Source organism: Argentina anserina, chromosome 4 (genome assembly GCF_933775445.1).
Source record: "Argentina anserina chromosome 4, drPotAnse1.1, whole genome shotgun sequence".
NCBI lineage: Eukaryota > Viridiplantae > Streptophyta > Magnoliopsida > Rosales > Rosaceae > Argentina > Argentina anserina.
This window is the reverse complement of record NC_065875.1, coordinates 22,237,997-22,254,588: the sequence shown is the minus strand read 5'-3', so window position 1 is coordinate 22,254,588 and position 16,592 is coordinate 22,237,997. Positions and strand designations below refer to the sequence as shown.

Genomic DNA, 16,592 nt, shown 5'->3' with positions numbered 1-16,592 from the left:
AAAAGATGATTGATTTAGAAAGAGTGTAAGATTGTCCACTATATATATAACTAGAGAATTGCAGGTTCAGAGTCCATCCGGGTAGCTCAGTCCTCTGGACCGAGTAGACGAGTCAGAAAAATCAAAGGAGGATGGTTCATGTTCACTCGTTTCCTTTTGAGGAAGGTCTTAGCCGTCGAAAGTGACTTTCCCTATTGTTATTGTGAGTTAATGAGTTTATCGGTTTATGAGTTATGACTTGTCATTATCCAAATTCAAGATAAGGCTATTGATCAGCCTAATGAAAAATTCTATCGTGCAGCGCTGCATGCGTGCAGCGCTTCTAATCCACCGTTCATACATCATACGGACCTCACGTGCATTTTAAGACACCTCTATCCAGAGTTGAATTCAGTATGTATGGTATGCAGTGCTGCACTATAGACGAATCCAATGCAAATGAGCTTTTTTTATTGGGGACCGGGTATCTACCAGAATTCCGGCCACTTGCCTAACTAGACGCGTCGTTAATTACCCTCCTCCTTCGTTCCTTTTTTTTCTTTTTGGTGCGGAAGATGAAGTAAATTTGTTGACAATCTTTTTTTACCACTCTCATGTCTACTCACTTAATTGAAAGTCACGTGTCTTTTTTTACTTATTATAGTTATAGCATAGTTAACTCTTAAATTTGTTAAATTAATTATTGATTTTATTTTTATCATGTGTCTATAATTTATATAGATAATCATGATTATACCATAATTAATTTAGGACACATAATTTTCATCTAAGTGGATGGGCATGAGGGTGATAAAAAAAATATTCGACAAATTTACTTCCGTGTGGAAGATATGTACAACAACTTCCTCGCGAAGAGGTGACGCGTTATGTGAAATATGGATTTTGATTTTCGAAAAGTGTCTCATTAAGGCAACGACAAATGAAATGCTTGGAAGCTGACCAGCAAGGCAGCATTGAATTGTTTATAATTCAAAGGTCAGCGACATTGCGACGATCATCTCATGCCATCGATCTCTTAAGATCATTTGCCTACATTGATTTAGTTACCAAACGGATCACATCAACATCATCACGTACAAGAAATGTTTTGACTTCTTGTCATTGTATTTTCTGTTATTCTGTAACCATTTCGTAGATAGTTGAGTAGCTAATGTTTGCTTCTGATCAGACGATTCGGACGTTAGTGTTAACAATTTAGAGAAAAGGAAGGTTGAGAAAACGGTCCATTCGGAAAAAAAAAAAACAGAGCAGACCAAAACAGAGGCCCTATATTGATAGTTGGATGATCATTACATTTTGTACAAGGTTCATACAATCATTCATATTGCCATTGATAGACGGATTAAGTAGGCCGACTTAGCAAATGTGAAAACTACTCGAGATACAAACCATTAACCACGTACTAATAATAGCCCACTGTAGAAGTATAACTGTAACGACCCCAAAATTTCGAGCTTAAAAACTCGAAATTCTAAAGTCGTTAAACACAAAATAATCTCAAATAAATCGAAATCATTAAAGTGTAACAGCGGATCAATTCTGAGTTCTCAATACAACTCAGACAACCAATTATTACAACCCAAATTATAATCCATACACAAAATGGAAATGTAATAATCCTCTCAAAACACTCACAAATCTCACAATTGAAATTACACAAATCCTCACACACTGATCCATGCTAAAATCTCACCACAAGTAGAATCCGAACGACTTCGAGCCTCTGTAGTCGTCACTCAACCTCTACTACTCTGCACCTGCGGAATTATCCCCTACACCATCGAATTGGTGCACCGGGATTGTGAACACAAAACCCGGTAAGCTTATAGCTCGTATGAGTAAAATCAAAATATAATTCGCATATCAAAATATACGAAAGATCACAAAACAACAAATATAAATGCCCTCATGAGTCAATGGACAGCCCATCTGGTTGTCCCAAAGAAATATGAAAAGAAACGCTCATGAGGAAATTAAGTAACCCTTCTGGTTACCCAATGCATTTATAATACGGGTACCAAGAACGCTGGTACACATCTGTTACCCCTCTCGTAATACACCGCTGATATTGGATAGCCACCCGCTACCCAACATCCAAAGCAATCTGAGTACCCATGAGCAGATAACCACCCGTTACCTCACATGCAGTACTACGCAGATATTGGGTAACCACCCGCTACCCAATATCCAAAACAATCTGAGTACTCATGAGTAGATAACCACCTGTTACCTCACATGAAGTACTATGGCTGACAGACTAGAGCTCTAATTGTATCGTAACTTTCGCCCGGCCAAAGGCTAGGTTTCGACTTGCCAAACACGTACAATAATCTCACATCATATTGTACCAAAAATCAGGTCCGAAGACAATTCACATTTTAACAATCTCAATGTTAAAAATCACGTACAATAATCTCACATCATATTGTACAATTCATTTCACATGCTCAAAATAATCACAATAAAATCATAACAGTATAATATATAGCAAACTATATATATTCGTACTTATTTACCATTTATACAATATATATATAGTCCACTACATCTTATACATGTCATATTTCACCACACATGCTCAATTCACAAACTTCCGTCATCTAAATGACTATTTTTAATGAATTAATAACAGTACGTAATTTAATGAATTATATATATATATGTACTTATTACCATTATACTATATATATGTAGTCCACTAAATTATATACATGTTGTAATTCATTTGATAAACACACTTGCAAAAATGTTGAATCACCACGAGGGTAGATTCGTAATTCAGTGAGATTTTACTCACCTTAATGACTTGTGCGTAATTCCACAATTCCCGAAGATAATTCCTTTCCTCGATTTAACGATCACCTTGAAAAGATAAGAAAAGAATTTAGAATCGTTCGTACACCTTTAAATGCCGAAACAGTAATAATCGGTTACTGTTCAGCAATTTTTCGGTTTTACGAAATTACTGTTCAGTGTTACTGTTCACTGTTACTATTCCCGAATACTGTACAAATATGCAATTAATACGTATTTTCTGTACGTATAAATATTATATACGTATTTCTGTACGTATAAATATTAATACGTATTTTTGTATGTATAAATATTATATACGTATTTCTGTACGTATAAATATTAATACGTATTTCTGTTCGTATAAATACTAATACGTATTTCTATACGTATATGTACGATTTAAATGTAAATACAAATTCAGTAAATAAAATTTACTAAATTACCCTTTTACAAAATTACTTTTTACATTTACCGAAAGTAATTTATAATTACATTTACCGAAGGCAAAATTTAATTACATTTACCGAAGGTAAAATTTAATTACATTTACCGAAGGTAAAATTTAATTACATTTACCGTAGTAAATAAAAATTACATTTACATTTACCGTACATAGTAAATTACCAAAATACCCTTCTGTCAAAACTATTCCCACCGCCGCACGTGGCGGCGCGTGTGGCACACGCGCCACCTCCGGCGGGCCGCGCGTGGGGCCCACGCGCCGAGGCTAACCACGGCGCGTATCACGCCACCGCCGCCCCAAAACTCTCCCTCATCTCTTCCTCCTCCTTCCTACGGTGGCAGACCCTCTCCTACACCTTCCACGCTCCCCCACGCGCCACTACTAGGCGGCGGTAACCCTCCCCCTCTATCTCCCTCCGATCTCACTCCAAACACATCAAAAATTCATCACAACAATCACACAATCGTTCCTAGCATGTATCTCACCTTGATTTGATGGTGGAAAGCTCGCCTTGAGCTCGGTGGTGGCGAAGGAGATCGGTGCCGAACTTGCAGGAGATGCAGGAGCTCGGCGTGGCTTCTTGGCGACGGTGGCGGTCGCGTCCGGGCCAGGAGGGAGGGAAGTCGAGCTTGCGGTGGCCTAGGGTGTGGCCGTGTGAGCCACGGAGGGCTGAGGTCGGAGGGCAGGGGAGAGAGAGAGAGTCGCGAGGAGAGAGAGAGAACCGAGAGAGTGAGAGAGAAGAGAGAGCGGCGGGTTGAGAGGGTGAAAGGGTTTCCAATTATGGGAACCCTAGTTGCAACCATTTACTTATATACCCCCTCCCAAAATCGGAAACCAACTTCCGTCGTTAATAATCTTTACGTACGTCGTCCGATTAGAACGCGTCAAATATTCACGAACTCGTATCGACGAGCTCTACAACTTTCGTGAAGGAAGTTTTCGCAACCGATCGACGGAATAAAAGTCGATATAATCGTTCGGAAACGTAACGTTTTTCAAATTAAACGTTCCGAGAACGTTTCCGTTTTTTTGTTTCAAAGTACCGCAAACAATCAATTTCCTTTAATTGAATTTCATAACTTTATAGAATTCAATTTAAATCAAATAATGGAATGGAAAATATAGGGTTATTACAATAACACACTAAACATGATTAATTACATGTTCATGCTAGACTGAGACATGTTGGAGACTAATGAGTAATGACTAATCTTGATAACTCGAGTACCATCTGGAAAACTTTCAATGTGCATGATTTAACTTTTAACGCTTGCTGATTCTGCAGATTATTTGATCTTTATTCGCTGTCTTCTTTCACATTAAACTACGGATCCAAAACATCAGTACCACCACTATAAGTGCTACAGCAGACAGAGCTAAAAACGAAGACAAACATCAATCTTTTAAGTTCCAACTTCACTTGAAACAAAGATTGCCAAATGTGTAAGTATATACTTAAATAATGTTTACCTCCCAAAGAAATTCCCACAAATAGTAAGATTATTCGGAACGCAGTGGAATCTTTGTATTCTCCCAAGAAAACTGCATTTAGGAGGCTGGTAATTCTCTCTTCCTTTAGCCCATCTTTGAGAACGCCGGCTTCATCTGGTCGGTTTTTCTCTTGCTTTAGTCCATCTCTGAGAATGCCATCTTTATCCGGTTGGCAAAGTGATTGAACTATATCTGTGCTCTCACACTTCCTTATATACTCTAAGACGATGCTTGTCAGTTGATGAGCCTTTAAAATTTGGTCAGGGATTGTCTGTCAAAACACGTAGGTGATCGTGCCGGATTAGTTCAGTTACAAGTGATTAGACCTTATGTAAAGAATGTAGATCATATAGTTTGTTTGTACCTCAAGCATCCACCTCACATACTTGACATTGTTGACATGGTGGTGCATGTCCAAGTCGCTTCTCTTGGGCTACACGGTAAAAAAAATTGCATATTTAGCATATGTTAAAATTCCTTATAACCCGACTTGAGGTGTAGGGTTCTTTTTACCTTCAAGTCATTGTTTATGTACTTGGCTTGGCTGTCCAATTTGACAATGTTTTCAACCACATCTTCTGGCATTGCTTGTTTCTCTATAAACCAAGGTGCAATCTCAGCTCTCACTTCTTCTGGCATTTTTGAGAGACGGTTTGTCTTTTGGTTCATCAGCACCCAGGTACTGTTCCATGTTATGCACATCCCAGTTAGCATTATGTTAAAGCCAATAACTTAGTGAGGGAATCAAGCCTTAACTTAGCATAAGTTTATTAGGATCTGATATATATTAGATGGAAATGCATATCAATTTCTGATCTAGTGTAATTGGCATTTATTTCCTCTTTGTACCAGTAGCATATATAATTGTAGCATAGATGCTGATATATAATCTGTATACTTGTACTTGTAGACTTGTAGTATGAGACGCAATGAAAATCACTTTCAACCAGTGGCGGAGCCAAAGTTTATAAATACGGGGTGCCACTATGTAATTATAGATGAACTCATTTGCACTAAATTACACAGAGCAAATACATATAGAAGTAAAGTTTTGGGGGGTGTCATGGCCACTATTGGCCCTATTGTAGCTCCGCCACTGCTTTCAACACATTATTTACTTATTTAGTCATAAGTCGTAACAGTCATGACTGCATGGAGAAAACCCTATGCCTCTGCTCCGTCTCTTTCGGAGTACCCTGGCAATACGAAACCATCTTGGTTTCTTCACGTCGGCGGCAAGCCTGGTGCCTCCCTTACCTAGCGACAACAACATGGCAGAAGTTTGATCTTTTTCAGGTGATATTGATCTGAGGGAACTCTTTTGGTTGCCCAAATCCGAAGCCGGTCGAGCTGATCCGGAGTTCCTGGGGATGGCGGCTATTCCGCCGTCCGAAGCGGCGGTGGTGGGACCGGAGGTTAGCAGGAGGAGGGAGGAGAAGCCGGCGATTTGGATGCCAGCATCTCGGGATGGCTGGGGATGGTGTCGGCGTCGACATCGGCAAAGTTGCAGACGGGAAACCTAGCTCTTCTTTGGGCTTGGACCAAGGCCTTTGGGCTTGGGTTTGAGTCCATATCTGGGACAAAAAAGTGTTGGGCTTGGGGTTTGGGACCGCAGTTTGAACTAAAGAAGACTAAAGCGGTTGTTACCCCTAACAAGGGTAAAGGGTCGCTCAGATCTCAGTGTCCCTTATTTAAGTTATTTAGGGATGAATCCTGTTTATTTTACTCTGGATACTATTCATTGCACACTAATTGAGATCTTAGGTGATGGTAGTATCTTCTATATGGGTTTAATAGACTGTTCGGTTCATCATTAGTAGTTTAAGTTTATTTTGTGCGTAATATATAATAAAGTTTATCTGTCGTAGGTTGTTACTTGTACCAGATGACTATGTTACCAAATTTTTATCTAAATTCAAGACAAATTATGATGTAAGTGTCTTTTGGTTGGTTAATAAAACTATGGTTTTCTAAAATAAAAAAAACATGAAGATCATACCTGGTTGCACGAGCATAAACATCTCTTGTGGCTTCACTTCGGATTAACCAGTCCCGACGCATACCATTCTTCCCTGCTGCCCCAAGCCAAGTGTCAATTTGCAATGCTTCCCCCCTGCAAAATTGAGGTGGCAAAACATGAGCTGCAAGTTACCCTCTAAGTTTATGAACATTCCCTTAATTTTCCGAATTGTTTGTCAAATAAATTCAAATAGTCTTCAAAGTCAGACAGCTAATCATGATTTGAAGATGGAGAAGAATCCTACGTTTGTCATTCTTTAGTACTTAAATTTCATATCCTTCCGTTAGTCACTATGGGAAACATCACTGTTAGACTGCTCATCTTTGGGACTGCTATATATGTTTGAAGCAATATTGGACTTGACATTGGTTTGTTCGAGTTGTAACAGCGACGCAAATCACCGCATTGATTAGACTTACCATTTTGGATAACAATCAACTTGAACTGGCGGCATTCTTGACATAACCCATATGAGATCATTCTTTATCATTCCATGAGTTGCTCCGAACCCATCTCTGTGGAGTCCTGACATCTGCATATGATTCGATGCTATTTCCTGCATAAAAACATGCCCCAGGAATTAGTACACGTAAGATTAACGTAATAATCTACATAGGATAATTAACAAATTGATATCCTATTATTACCTGCAATAGATTCAGGATGCTCTCCAATGTTGCAGTCTTATCAGGACTATCTTCATAAGACCTAATGACCACTCTCTGACTGTATCCTACACCGCCTTCGATGATCATCGCCTCGCGATAATGATCAACAAACTGCTTGGTTGTCGGAATATTCTGTCGAACTTGCTGCTCATGACTGCTGTAACCATTATCAGTAACAGAAGCAACTGAGGTTAAAGTGATTGCCATGTCAACCTTGGTGAAGGTACTATTGATCCTGATGTTGTTCAGGCTCTTCTTGTTCGGGTCATAACTGGCTCTCCCGGAAAACTTAATTGGAATGGGGAAGTGGGCTAGAGTTGAGCAGGTGCCAGGTGGCCATATTGGTTTCTGCCTTATTAGAAATTAAGTTTGAAACTCTAAATGGGTAATGGCGGAAGGCATTTTTATAGTCGTGAACTTGTGTAGAGACAGATTTGTCTAAGGAATATAGATTCAGGGACCTTGTAACCTTGTTATATTATTGTATGTAAATTTCAAGGATATGATCTTGTCCATGATGAAGAGGGTGATAAATACTATTTCTGCCACAAGATTAAGATTGATGCATTGTCATGATCGAGAGTATTTAGGATCAGACAAAAAAAGGTTATATACCATGTTTTGGCGTATACCAGCTGCTGGTAGATTTGTAGTCTCAACTCTCAACTCTCAAACAACATATTTAAGAAGTTCTGGTTGGAATGTTGCTAAGGCATAGCGGCCAGCAGCTTGTGATTTTGTCATTTCTGTGATCTTGGATTTGATGCATAATTTGTGAGCCAAATGGCTCCAATTAATTAATTAATTAATTAGTAGCTAATCCAGGAGCAACTGTTGACGGACATCATACGATTAATAATAAAAGAACCCTAGTTAAGTTGAACTGAGACTTTTTAATGAAATCCCTCACTCAATGAGCTAGAGATCAAGTTGGGGACAAAATTAACGATCTGCGAATTAGTAGTAGTACAGACATTCCTCAGTTAAACCAACCTGTCATTAGTATTTTAGTACAATTTTATAGTAGAATGCTAGAATTATGCAGTAAATTAATTATCTTTTGGTGTGTGGAAAAAAAAACTTTTATCTCTGTGTGCAAGGACTGGAATCTATGAGTACATTAGTACCAAGGGTGTAGCTACACACGGGCTACGGTGGGATATAGTACACCTCAAATTACTAAAAACTTGTCTTTCTAGTTAAATTTAAGTGTAAAAAATTAAAGTTTAAATATTAACCAATCTCAAATTTTTATATATAGCCCATAAATAATCGTAAAGTTTTTTCTAACTTAACCCATTATAAAATCTTGGCTCCACCCTTGATCAATACGTAGTACTTTATACATTTAACTGAAGTCAGCATTGTTTGCATCGGTATCAAATATCAATTCAAGTTTCTCAGTCTTTTCCATATTGAATTTGATTATGAACAAGGAACTTCCTAGCAAGGACTAGCGATGAATTGTTTAGTATACAGTCCATCTCATGCCATCGAGTTCTTCTGAGAAATTGCTTATGATTAGTTGCCCACAACCAATTTGCTTAAGCGGAATACATCATCATAACCAGAGGCGGAGGCAGTATAGGACCAGCATAGGCCTATGCCTACACTCAAATTTGAGTTTTGGTTTAGTTTTACTTGTAAAAAAAGTAACCAACTCTATGAAGCTTCTCTTGTACTCTACTTATTATTAAAAGATGGACAAATCTTACGTTTATTAGTTTCCCAAGAGTCCTCAAATCTCCAATATTCAATCAAAGCTTCTGTGTTTGTTCTTCTTCCTCATACTTGCAAAATTGCAATCTGAGATCAACAAGACTATTGCTTATGTATGTGTTCTATCAATGTCTAGACAAATTGTAATTGGATCATAAGGTTAGATAATATCTTCTACTCTTCTTATTATCCTTTTATTGCTTTCATGTTTCTCTGTTTTGCAAATTTTAAATCTTGAGAATCTTTCAAGTTGATCTTAAGATTTGTGAATCTCATATGTATTTCTAATCTTCAAAATTAGCTTATATTATGATTATTTAATCATTCTAATGCAGTTGTGAATTTTGTAAAAAATCATGGAAATATTCTTTAAAAGAAAATCAGACTTTGTATCAAAAAAACATTAGTGTTGGGGTAGAGATAAACTTGGTTGATCCTCCTTCAGATCCTGGATTACAAAAGAGTATTTTCAAACTATGATCCCAAAATAAGAGACCAAGTTCGAAGAGAATATCTATATAGAGGTCCATGTCAGCCCAAAGAACTTGTTCTCAAGACTTCATATAGAGCTAAGGAAAGAAAGTTTAAATCTGCTTGGTTTGATGATTTTCCTAACTAGTTGGAGTATAGTATTGAGCAGGATGCTGCGTATTTTTTGTGTTGGTACCTATTTAAAACAAATATAGTAGGACAAGGAGGTGGTGATGTTTTTACTAAAAAAGGTTATAGAAATTGGAAGGAGAAGAAAAGGTTATATGCTCATGTTGGTGACCTCAACAACGCCCATAACCAAGCTTTGAAAAAGTGTGAAGACCTCATGAATGAGAGACAACACATTCGAAATATCATAGACAAGAATGCTAAGCAATCAAGAACATCGTATCGAATTCGCCTTATTTCATTAGAAGATTGTATTCAGTTTCTTCTAAGACAAGGCTTTGCATTTCAGGGCCATGATGAATCCGAGAATTCGAGCTATCAAGGTAACTTATAGAGCTTTTACAATTCTTACTGATCATGATGAACAAGTCAGAGTTGTGGCATTGCAGAATGCTCTTGAAAACCTCAAAATGACATCACTTGTGATCCAAAAAGAGATAGTACATGCGGCTGCAGTTGAGACTACAAAAGCTATAATTACAGACATGGGTAATGTATTGTTCTCTATTATAGTTAATGAAGCTATAGATGTCTCAGTAAAAGAGCAAATTGCTGTAATTTTTTCGTATGTGGATAAGAATGGTTGTGTAATTGAACGTTTTATTGGAATTGAGCATGTTGTCAATACTACTTCCATGACACTTAAAGAAGCCATAGATGCATTGCTTTGTAAACATGGTGTAAGCACATCAAGTTTGTGTGGTCAAGGATTCAACAGAGCAATTAATATGAGTGGGGAATTGAACGGATTGAAAACACTTATTTTGAAGGAGAAACCGAGTGTTTTCTATGTCCATTGTTTTGCGCATCAACTTCAGTTAGCTTTGGTGTTTGTAACAAAAAAACATGACATTGTAGGTGTTTTCTTTACATCTATTGTTAAAGTTGTGAATATTGTTGGTGCGTCTTCCAAACGCCGCGCCGTGACATTTTACGAGAAAAGCAGGCTCTTAAAGTTGTTCAAACATTAAAAATTGGAGAACTTTCAAGTGGAAGAGGATTAAATTAAGAAATTGAGATTACATTATTGTACACGTTGGAGTTCACATTATTGTACGCTCATAAAATTTACTGTAATGTTCTCTTCCATAATAGATGAAATTACATTTGACAAAATAGGCTATGATCAGAAACATGATGCATTTATATTATTGGAGTTATTACGATCTTTTTTATTACATATTTAGTTTGCACTTGATGAGGATTGTACTTTGAATTAGTCATGAGTTGTCACAAGCTTTGCAAGGAGATGATCAAAATATAGTAAATGCAATAGATTTAGTAAAAATTTGCAAAAGAAAATTGCAAGATATGAGGGATAATGGATGGGGATTCTTTACTAGATCAAGTTGTGGGAAAGAAAAGATCATGGTTCCCAACATGAGTGAGCAACATCTATATCAATGGAAATCCAACCGTAAAAGTCCAGAAATCACAAATTTACACTATTATCGTTTTGACTTTTTTTGTGCTGTGATAGATCTCCAACTTCAAGAGTTGGACAATCGTTTCAGTGAGGCTAATACAGAGTTACTCCTTTGTCTTGCTTGTTTAAATACAAAACATTCATTTTCTGATTTTAACAAGGAACGTTTGATGCATCTTCCTCAATTATATCCGGCTGATTTTTCTACATCGGATTTGTTGATACTAGAGTCACAGCTTGATATTTACATTGATGATATGCAATCTAACACTAAGTTTCAAAACTTGCATGAAATTTCTGATCTAGCACTGAAACTTGTTGAGACAGGAAAACATAAGACTTATCAATATGTATATCTACTCATTACCTTGGCACTAATACTTCCAGTTGCAACAACCACATTTGAAAAGGCATTCTCTGCCATGAACATCATAAAAAATCGCATGTGTAATCGAATGGGAGATCAATGGTTGAATGATAGCTTAACAGTGTACCTTGAGAAAGATATGTTAAATGTCATTGACAATGAAGCTATAATTCAATGATTTAAAAACACGGCACTTTGTGGGGGACAACTAGAGGTTGCTTAACCACTATTGTTTCTATTTTTAGTTATCTTTTGCGTCGGATATAATTTTTGTGTGGTACATGGATAGACATGAACTCCTTGTGATGTAATGTATTTAATTGAATTGGAGCACTTTCAATGATAGAAATCTATATAATGCATGTACTTATTTCTCAAAGAATATTTGTGTGAACAAAAAAAATGTGCCCTCACTAACTTTTTTTTCTCCCTCTGCCACTGATCATAACCAGAATATGAATTTTTCCATTTTTTCTGGAAGAATTTAAAGGATAACTGTGTTGTTGATGATTACTGTTCCAGGCAGCGTCGCTGCAGCATGTTGCATAACCGGCATAACCCTTGGGCAAAAAAGGGTAGCTGATATTTACAATGCTTCCACACAAAGAAGGTGGAACAGGACTTGTTTGTGTTTCCTTGCTTGAACTACAGTGACAAATAGAAAGGTTAATTATAGATCAGGATTATAGAGGCAGCTGTTGACATCATTCACCTTAAATTAGCAGAATTAGTACGAACTTTAGGATGGCTGAAGGAGCCCTTAACTTGTATCAAGAATTAATATGGCTCATGGTTCGTTAACCAAAGGTGGCAACTCTTTTTATGATGAACACATTTTGGAACAATAATTCAGAAGAAATATACAAATAGCTGTATTTATATGCATCTCAGGTTTAAGGATTCAAAGTTAGCCAAAAAGATCCATGTTTTCTAGTTGTCTTTTCCAAAATTGACTATGATACATCACCTGTTTTGGAGGTTACACTATCTGATAATATGACCGACAATAAAATATACAGTAAAACCTCTATAAATTAATAGGCTCGGGACTAATAAAATTTATTATTTTAGCGAGATTAATAATTGTCACATCCCGGAATGGAAAATGACGGTATTAGAGTTAAAAAAAATTGGATTAACAAGCGAACAAACGAACAGAGTCCGTTTGAACACTCGCTAGCTTGGAAACTTATACAATTTTTTCGCTAAACAACAAACTGAGTTTTACAAATGTAACTTGAAAATAGAAACTCAAATTACAACTTTGAAAACACACGTGAAATAATTATGCAAGTTTTACAATAATTTGAAACAACAGAAGGTGATCAAAGAGTCACTGGCCCAAAACAAATACAACTATGACAACCCAAAATATACAACAAATGTGACATGATTTATAATACAACCTCGGAACTTATATCTCAATAAGAACAAGATACAAGAGAGAGCTAATAAAATAAAAATGACTTCAAACGGGCCAAAAGATGTGTACTCCTAAACTTCACATTTCATAAACTCTTGTTGGCTCCTAACCTGCACAGAAACTATAGTATGGGTGAGCTTCGTCCTGGCTCACCCAGTAGAGGCCAACCCACCTATATGGTTTGAAAGTGAGGTAGGCTAAGTTTTATGAAAACTTAAATAGTTTTAGATGTGAGCTAGCTCGATAAAACCTTTTATCACAAAAGGATTAAGTTATCTTTCAGGGAAATTAATGCAAACATATATGATGACCATCAATAATATCCAGTCAGTAGTGACCGATCCTAACGACTTGTAGCAGAACTATCAACTCGAGACCAACTGCCTTTGTTGAAATAACAAAAGAGTGAGAGTGTTCATTTCCTAGAATGCCCTCAATAATACTGTAAGTTATGGATCAAATAATAAACAGGACATTGCCCCTCCGGAGGTTTACGGTTATCGACACCGAGGGGTTACCGGAATACCGGGCCTCATTCACTCTCAGGTCTACTCACTCCCGAAGTATCCGTATATCCTCGGGTTTTAGCATTTCTAAAGCAATAATGCATTTCATCCAACATTTTAATAAATCAACCGAGGCATCGGCAATGAATTTAAGGGCACGAAATACACAAAGGGGGTTAGCTCACCCTACCTGGATTGAAGTGCAGAATCCTCGCTGTTATTCCACTTCCGAAGTAATGATGTTGCTGCTGCTCCAGCTTTGTACGATTTCGTTGCATCAACTCTGAATCCATTTATCAAAGAGTCAATACGAACCAAGATTCTAAATTGACTCGATTCAGTATTCATAGTTTGACCAGGAAAGTCAAAGGTTGACTTTATGTTGACCAAGCATTCCTGGGTTGACCAAGAATTGACCATGTTGACCAATTATCGACTAAATCTCGGAAAACCCGATACTAGTCTAACTTCAAATGTCAAGCGATAAAAAACATACTTTAATGATATTAAAGCTACTTAAGATCGAATTGACGACTTTTTTATTTACCGACACATTTTTAAGTTAAAGTGAATTCTAGATTCCCGAACCGGGCGAGAATCGAAAATAACATAAGTCGTAACTAGACGTTACATCCATACGTCGCTATTTTAAGTAAATTAGGTTTTTCACCAAGTTCCCTAACGCAAAAGAAAAACCATTAAAATCATTTTGTAAATAGTAAAAATGTAACTTAGGTAAACTGTAAATAGTAAAAGTCAACCAGTAACTTTTAGCCAAGTGCATAACAGTAATTTCACATTGACTGTAAAAACTTAAATAACCACGGTAAAAAGGTAAAAACCAGGGGAATTTACCCCGTTCACTTCCGATCACAAAATCTGGTTACAAACTCCTCTCCGATTAATTCAAAACAACATACGGTTCACTCCCAATCTTCCCAACAACACAAAAGGCAAAGAAACACAATTTTAAGGTCAAAGATAAAGTCTTTCTACCTCCATGAACTCAAAGTCGTAAAATCGGAGGTTGTTGGGCACCGTGCTCTTGAATCCGAGTTGTTACTGCCACACCGCTGCATTTCAAATTCACTTTAGGGCCTTCATGTAGCTACCACTTTGTCTAGAAGACAAGAATGGCTCGTTGGGCATGTGTTTTCCATACCCAAAATCGAAACAGAGGATGAAAGATGATTAAGGATTAATTTCCAGAAAAACAAAGGGGAAATTAATTGGGAAATCAAAATAGGAACAAAAGTTTGATTGGGCTTACCAAGATACGGTTGGTATGCTCATCGGACGCCGAAAAGGGGGAGAACAATGGTGAAGGAGCGGCGGCATTAAACCCGGAAAAAGGAAGAGAGATCAGCTTCTGATTTTGAAGAAACTGAAAACTAATTCAGTCCAGGATTAAAAGAAGAGAACTAGCTCACCAAATCGAGTCCAAGAAGCTTGTCGGAGTTACTTGATCTCGCTGGAAACCATGGAAGCTTCTCCGATGCGACTTTGTGAATTGAGCTGAAATGATGATCGATAAACATCAACAAGAAGAGGAAGGAGAGGGGAGTGTGATGGTGGTGATGCATGTCGCTGGGCTGGCCTTGCGACGGCAGCGCGAGGCCGAGAAGGACGTGCGGTGGAGGAGAAGAGAGTTCTGTGTTTTCGAGCAGAAAGAGAGAAATGAGGGAGAGAGTGACGAAGTTAAATGGCAAAAGGGCTTGGGCCATTGGGCTCGGGTCCAAGACAGAAAAGTCTTGGGCTTCTCCCAGGCCCAAACCCAAAACCCAAAATTATTTTCAGAAAGCATTTTAAACAAAGTAAAACTTAATAAAATCGTAAAAACTAAACCGAGCGTTGGAAAAATATTAGAAAGGCATTTCCGATCTCGTGGTGATATGTAGTTCAATATCGACGTATTAAACTACGTTTACGACATTTAAGATAAATATCGATTAATTGTCCTAATGTGTCAGTAATCGAGATTAGAAATCTCGAGTATTACAATAATTATCAAATTTTATTAATAATTTATTAATTTCTGAAGGTATAATAAATATTTTCTTTCATTTTTCGAAGAAAAAAGTTTTACTTCGTTCATGCACCATATTGTTTGATTTCCTATAGATATCGTTATTCAAAATATTATTTTGTTCAACTTATTATATTATTTTATTTGATAATTATTAAATCAATGAAATTCTTCAATGAAATCCTCAAAAATGTAAATTTTAATATATATAGATTATGTCATTATTAATTTATATATTTGATGAGGTCTATATGAATTCTCAAATTTCTATTATTTTATAAATTTAATGAATTATTAATTCAACATGTTAACCCCCGGTCGGAACTGGTAAAAAATATTATTTTAACGAAATTATTAATTAATTGAGTATTAATTTAACGAGGTTCTACTGTATATGGCTTTTAGAGATTGGGGATGGAAACCTGAAAATGAAAAATGTTTATGTAAGTTAGCTGATTATATTTGTCAAATGCAGACTTTCTCTATATTCATTACAGAAGGAGAGGTAGTGACATTCTAATGGTCTCACACAACAGAATCTGAAAAATTGTCATGCTGCTAACAAGCCAATTATGCGTTTACATTGATGGTATCAGATAGGTGAAAGTATAACTGATCATGACTAGTTTTTTTTTAAGGAAGTGATCATGACTAGTAGTAGAGTGTGAAGGTGTGAAATGAGTTAAAGAACTGCTGGTTTCTGGCGTTATTGCTGTTGATTCTGCAGATTCTTCAATCGCTGTCTTTGTCTCGTACATTTGCGGATGCGAAACAACAATAAGACCACTATAAGCACGAAAGCTAATAGCGCTGAAAATGCAAAGAAAAATTAATCTTATAACTTCCAAGGGAATTGATGAATAAAACTTCACCAAAGACAATAATGCAAATGTATATACAATTATACGTATATATATTTAATACCTCCCAATGCAATTCCCCCATATATTAAGACTATTTTCAGTGGGTTCTTTGTACTCTGCACATGTAGAAATACAGTATGATAAACAAGAAGAGTCACAGACAA

At 36.8% G+C, this 16,592-nt stretch overlaps 1 protein-coding gene across 1 annotated transcript; it reads right to left on the bottom strand.

Moving 5' to 3' along the window:
- Positions 1-4,573: 4,573 nt before the first annotated feature.
- On the bottom strand, positions 4,574-14,779 carry LOC126792402 (uncharacterized). Its single transcript, XM_050518828.1, has 11 exons — positions 14,536-14,779; positions 13,730-13,822; positions 12,029-12,255; positions 11,611-11,660; positions 7,418-7,786; positions 7,190-7,326; positions 6,750-6,863; positions 5,264-5,432; positions 5,115-5,183; positions 4,730-5,021; positions 4,574-4,635 (listed from the first exon to the last, which is right to left on the bottom strand). The coding sequence occupies exons 1-11, from the start codon at positions 14,616-14,618 to the stop codon at positions 4,574-4,576; spliced, it is 1,665 nt and encodes a 554-aa protein (XP_050374785.1). The 5' UTR covers positions 14,619-14,779.
- Between the last annotated feature and the right edge of the window lie 1,813 nt (positions 14,780-16,592).

Coding starts and splice junctions, on each gene's coding strand:
- LOC126792402 (XM_050518828.1), bottom strand. CDS start 14,618: ATGCAGCGGTGTGGCAGTAACAACTCGGATTCAAGAGCACGGTGCCCA. Junction 13,823..14,535: donor ACGACTTTGAGTTCATGGAG/GTAGAAAGACTT, acceptor AAATGGATTCAG/AGTTGATGCAACGAAATCGT. Junction 11,661..12,028: donor TGGCAGAGGGAGAAAAAAAA/GTTAGTGAGGGC, acceptor TGTTCATGGCAG/AGAATGCCTTTTCAAATGTG.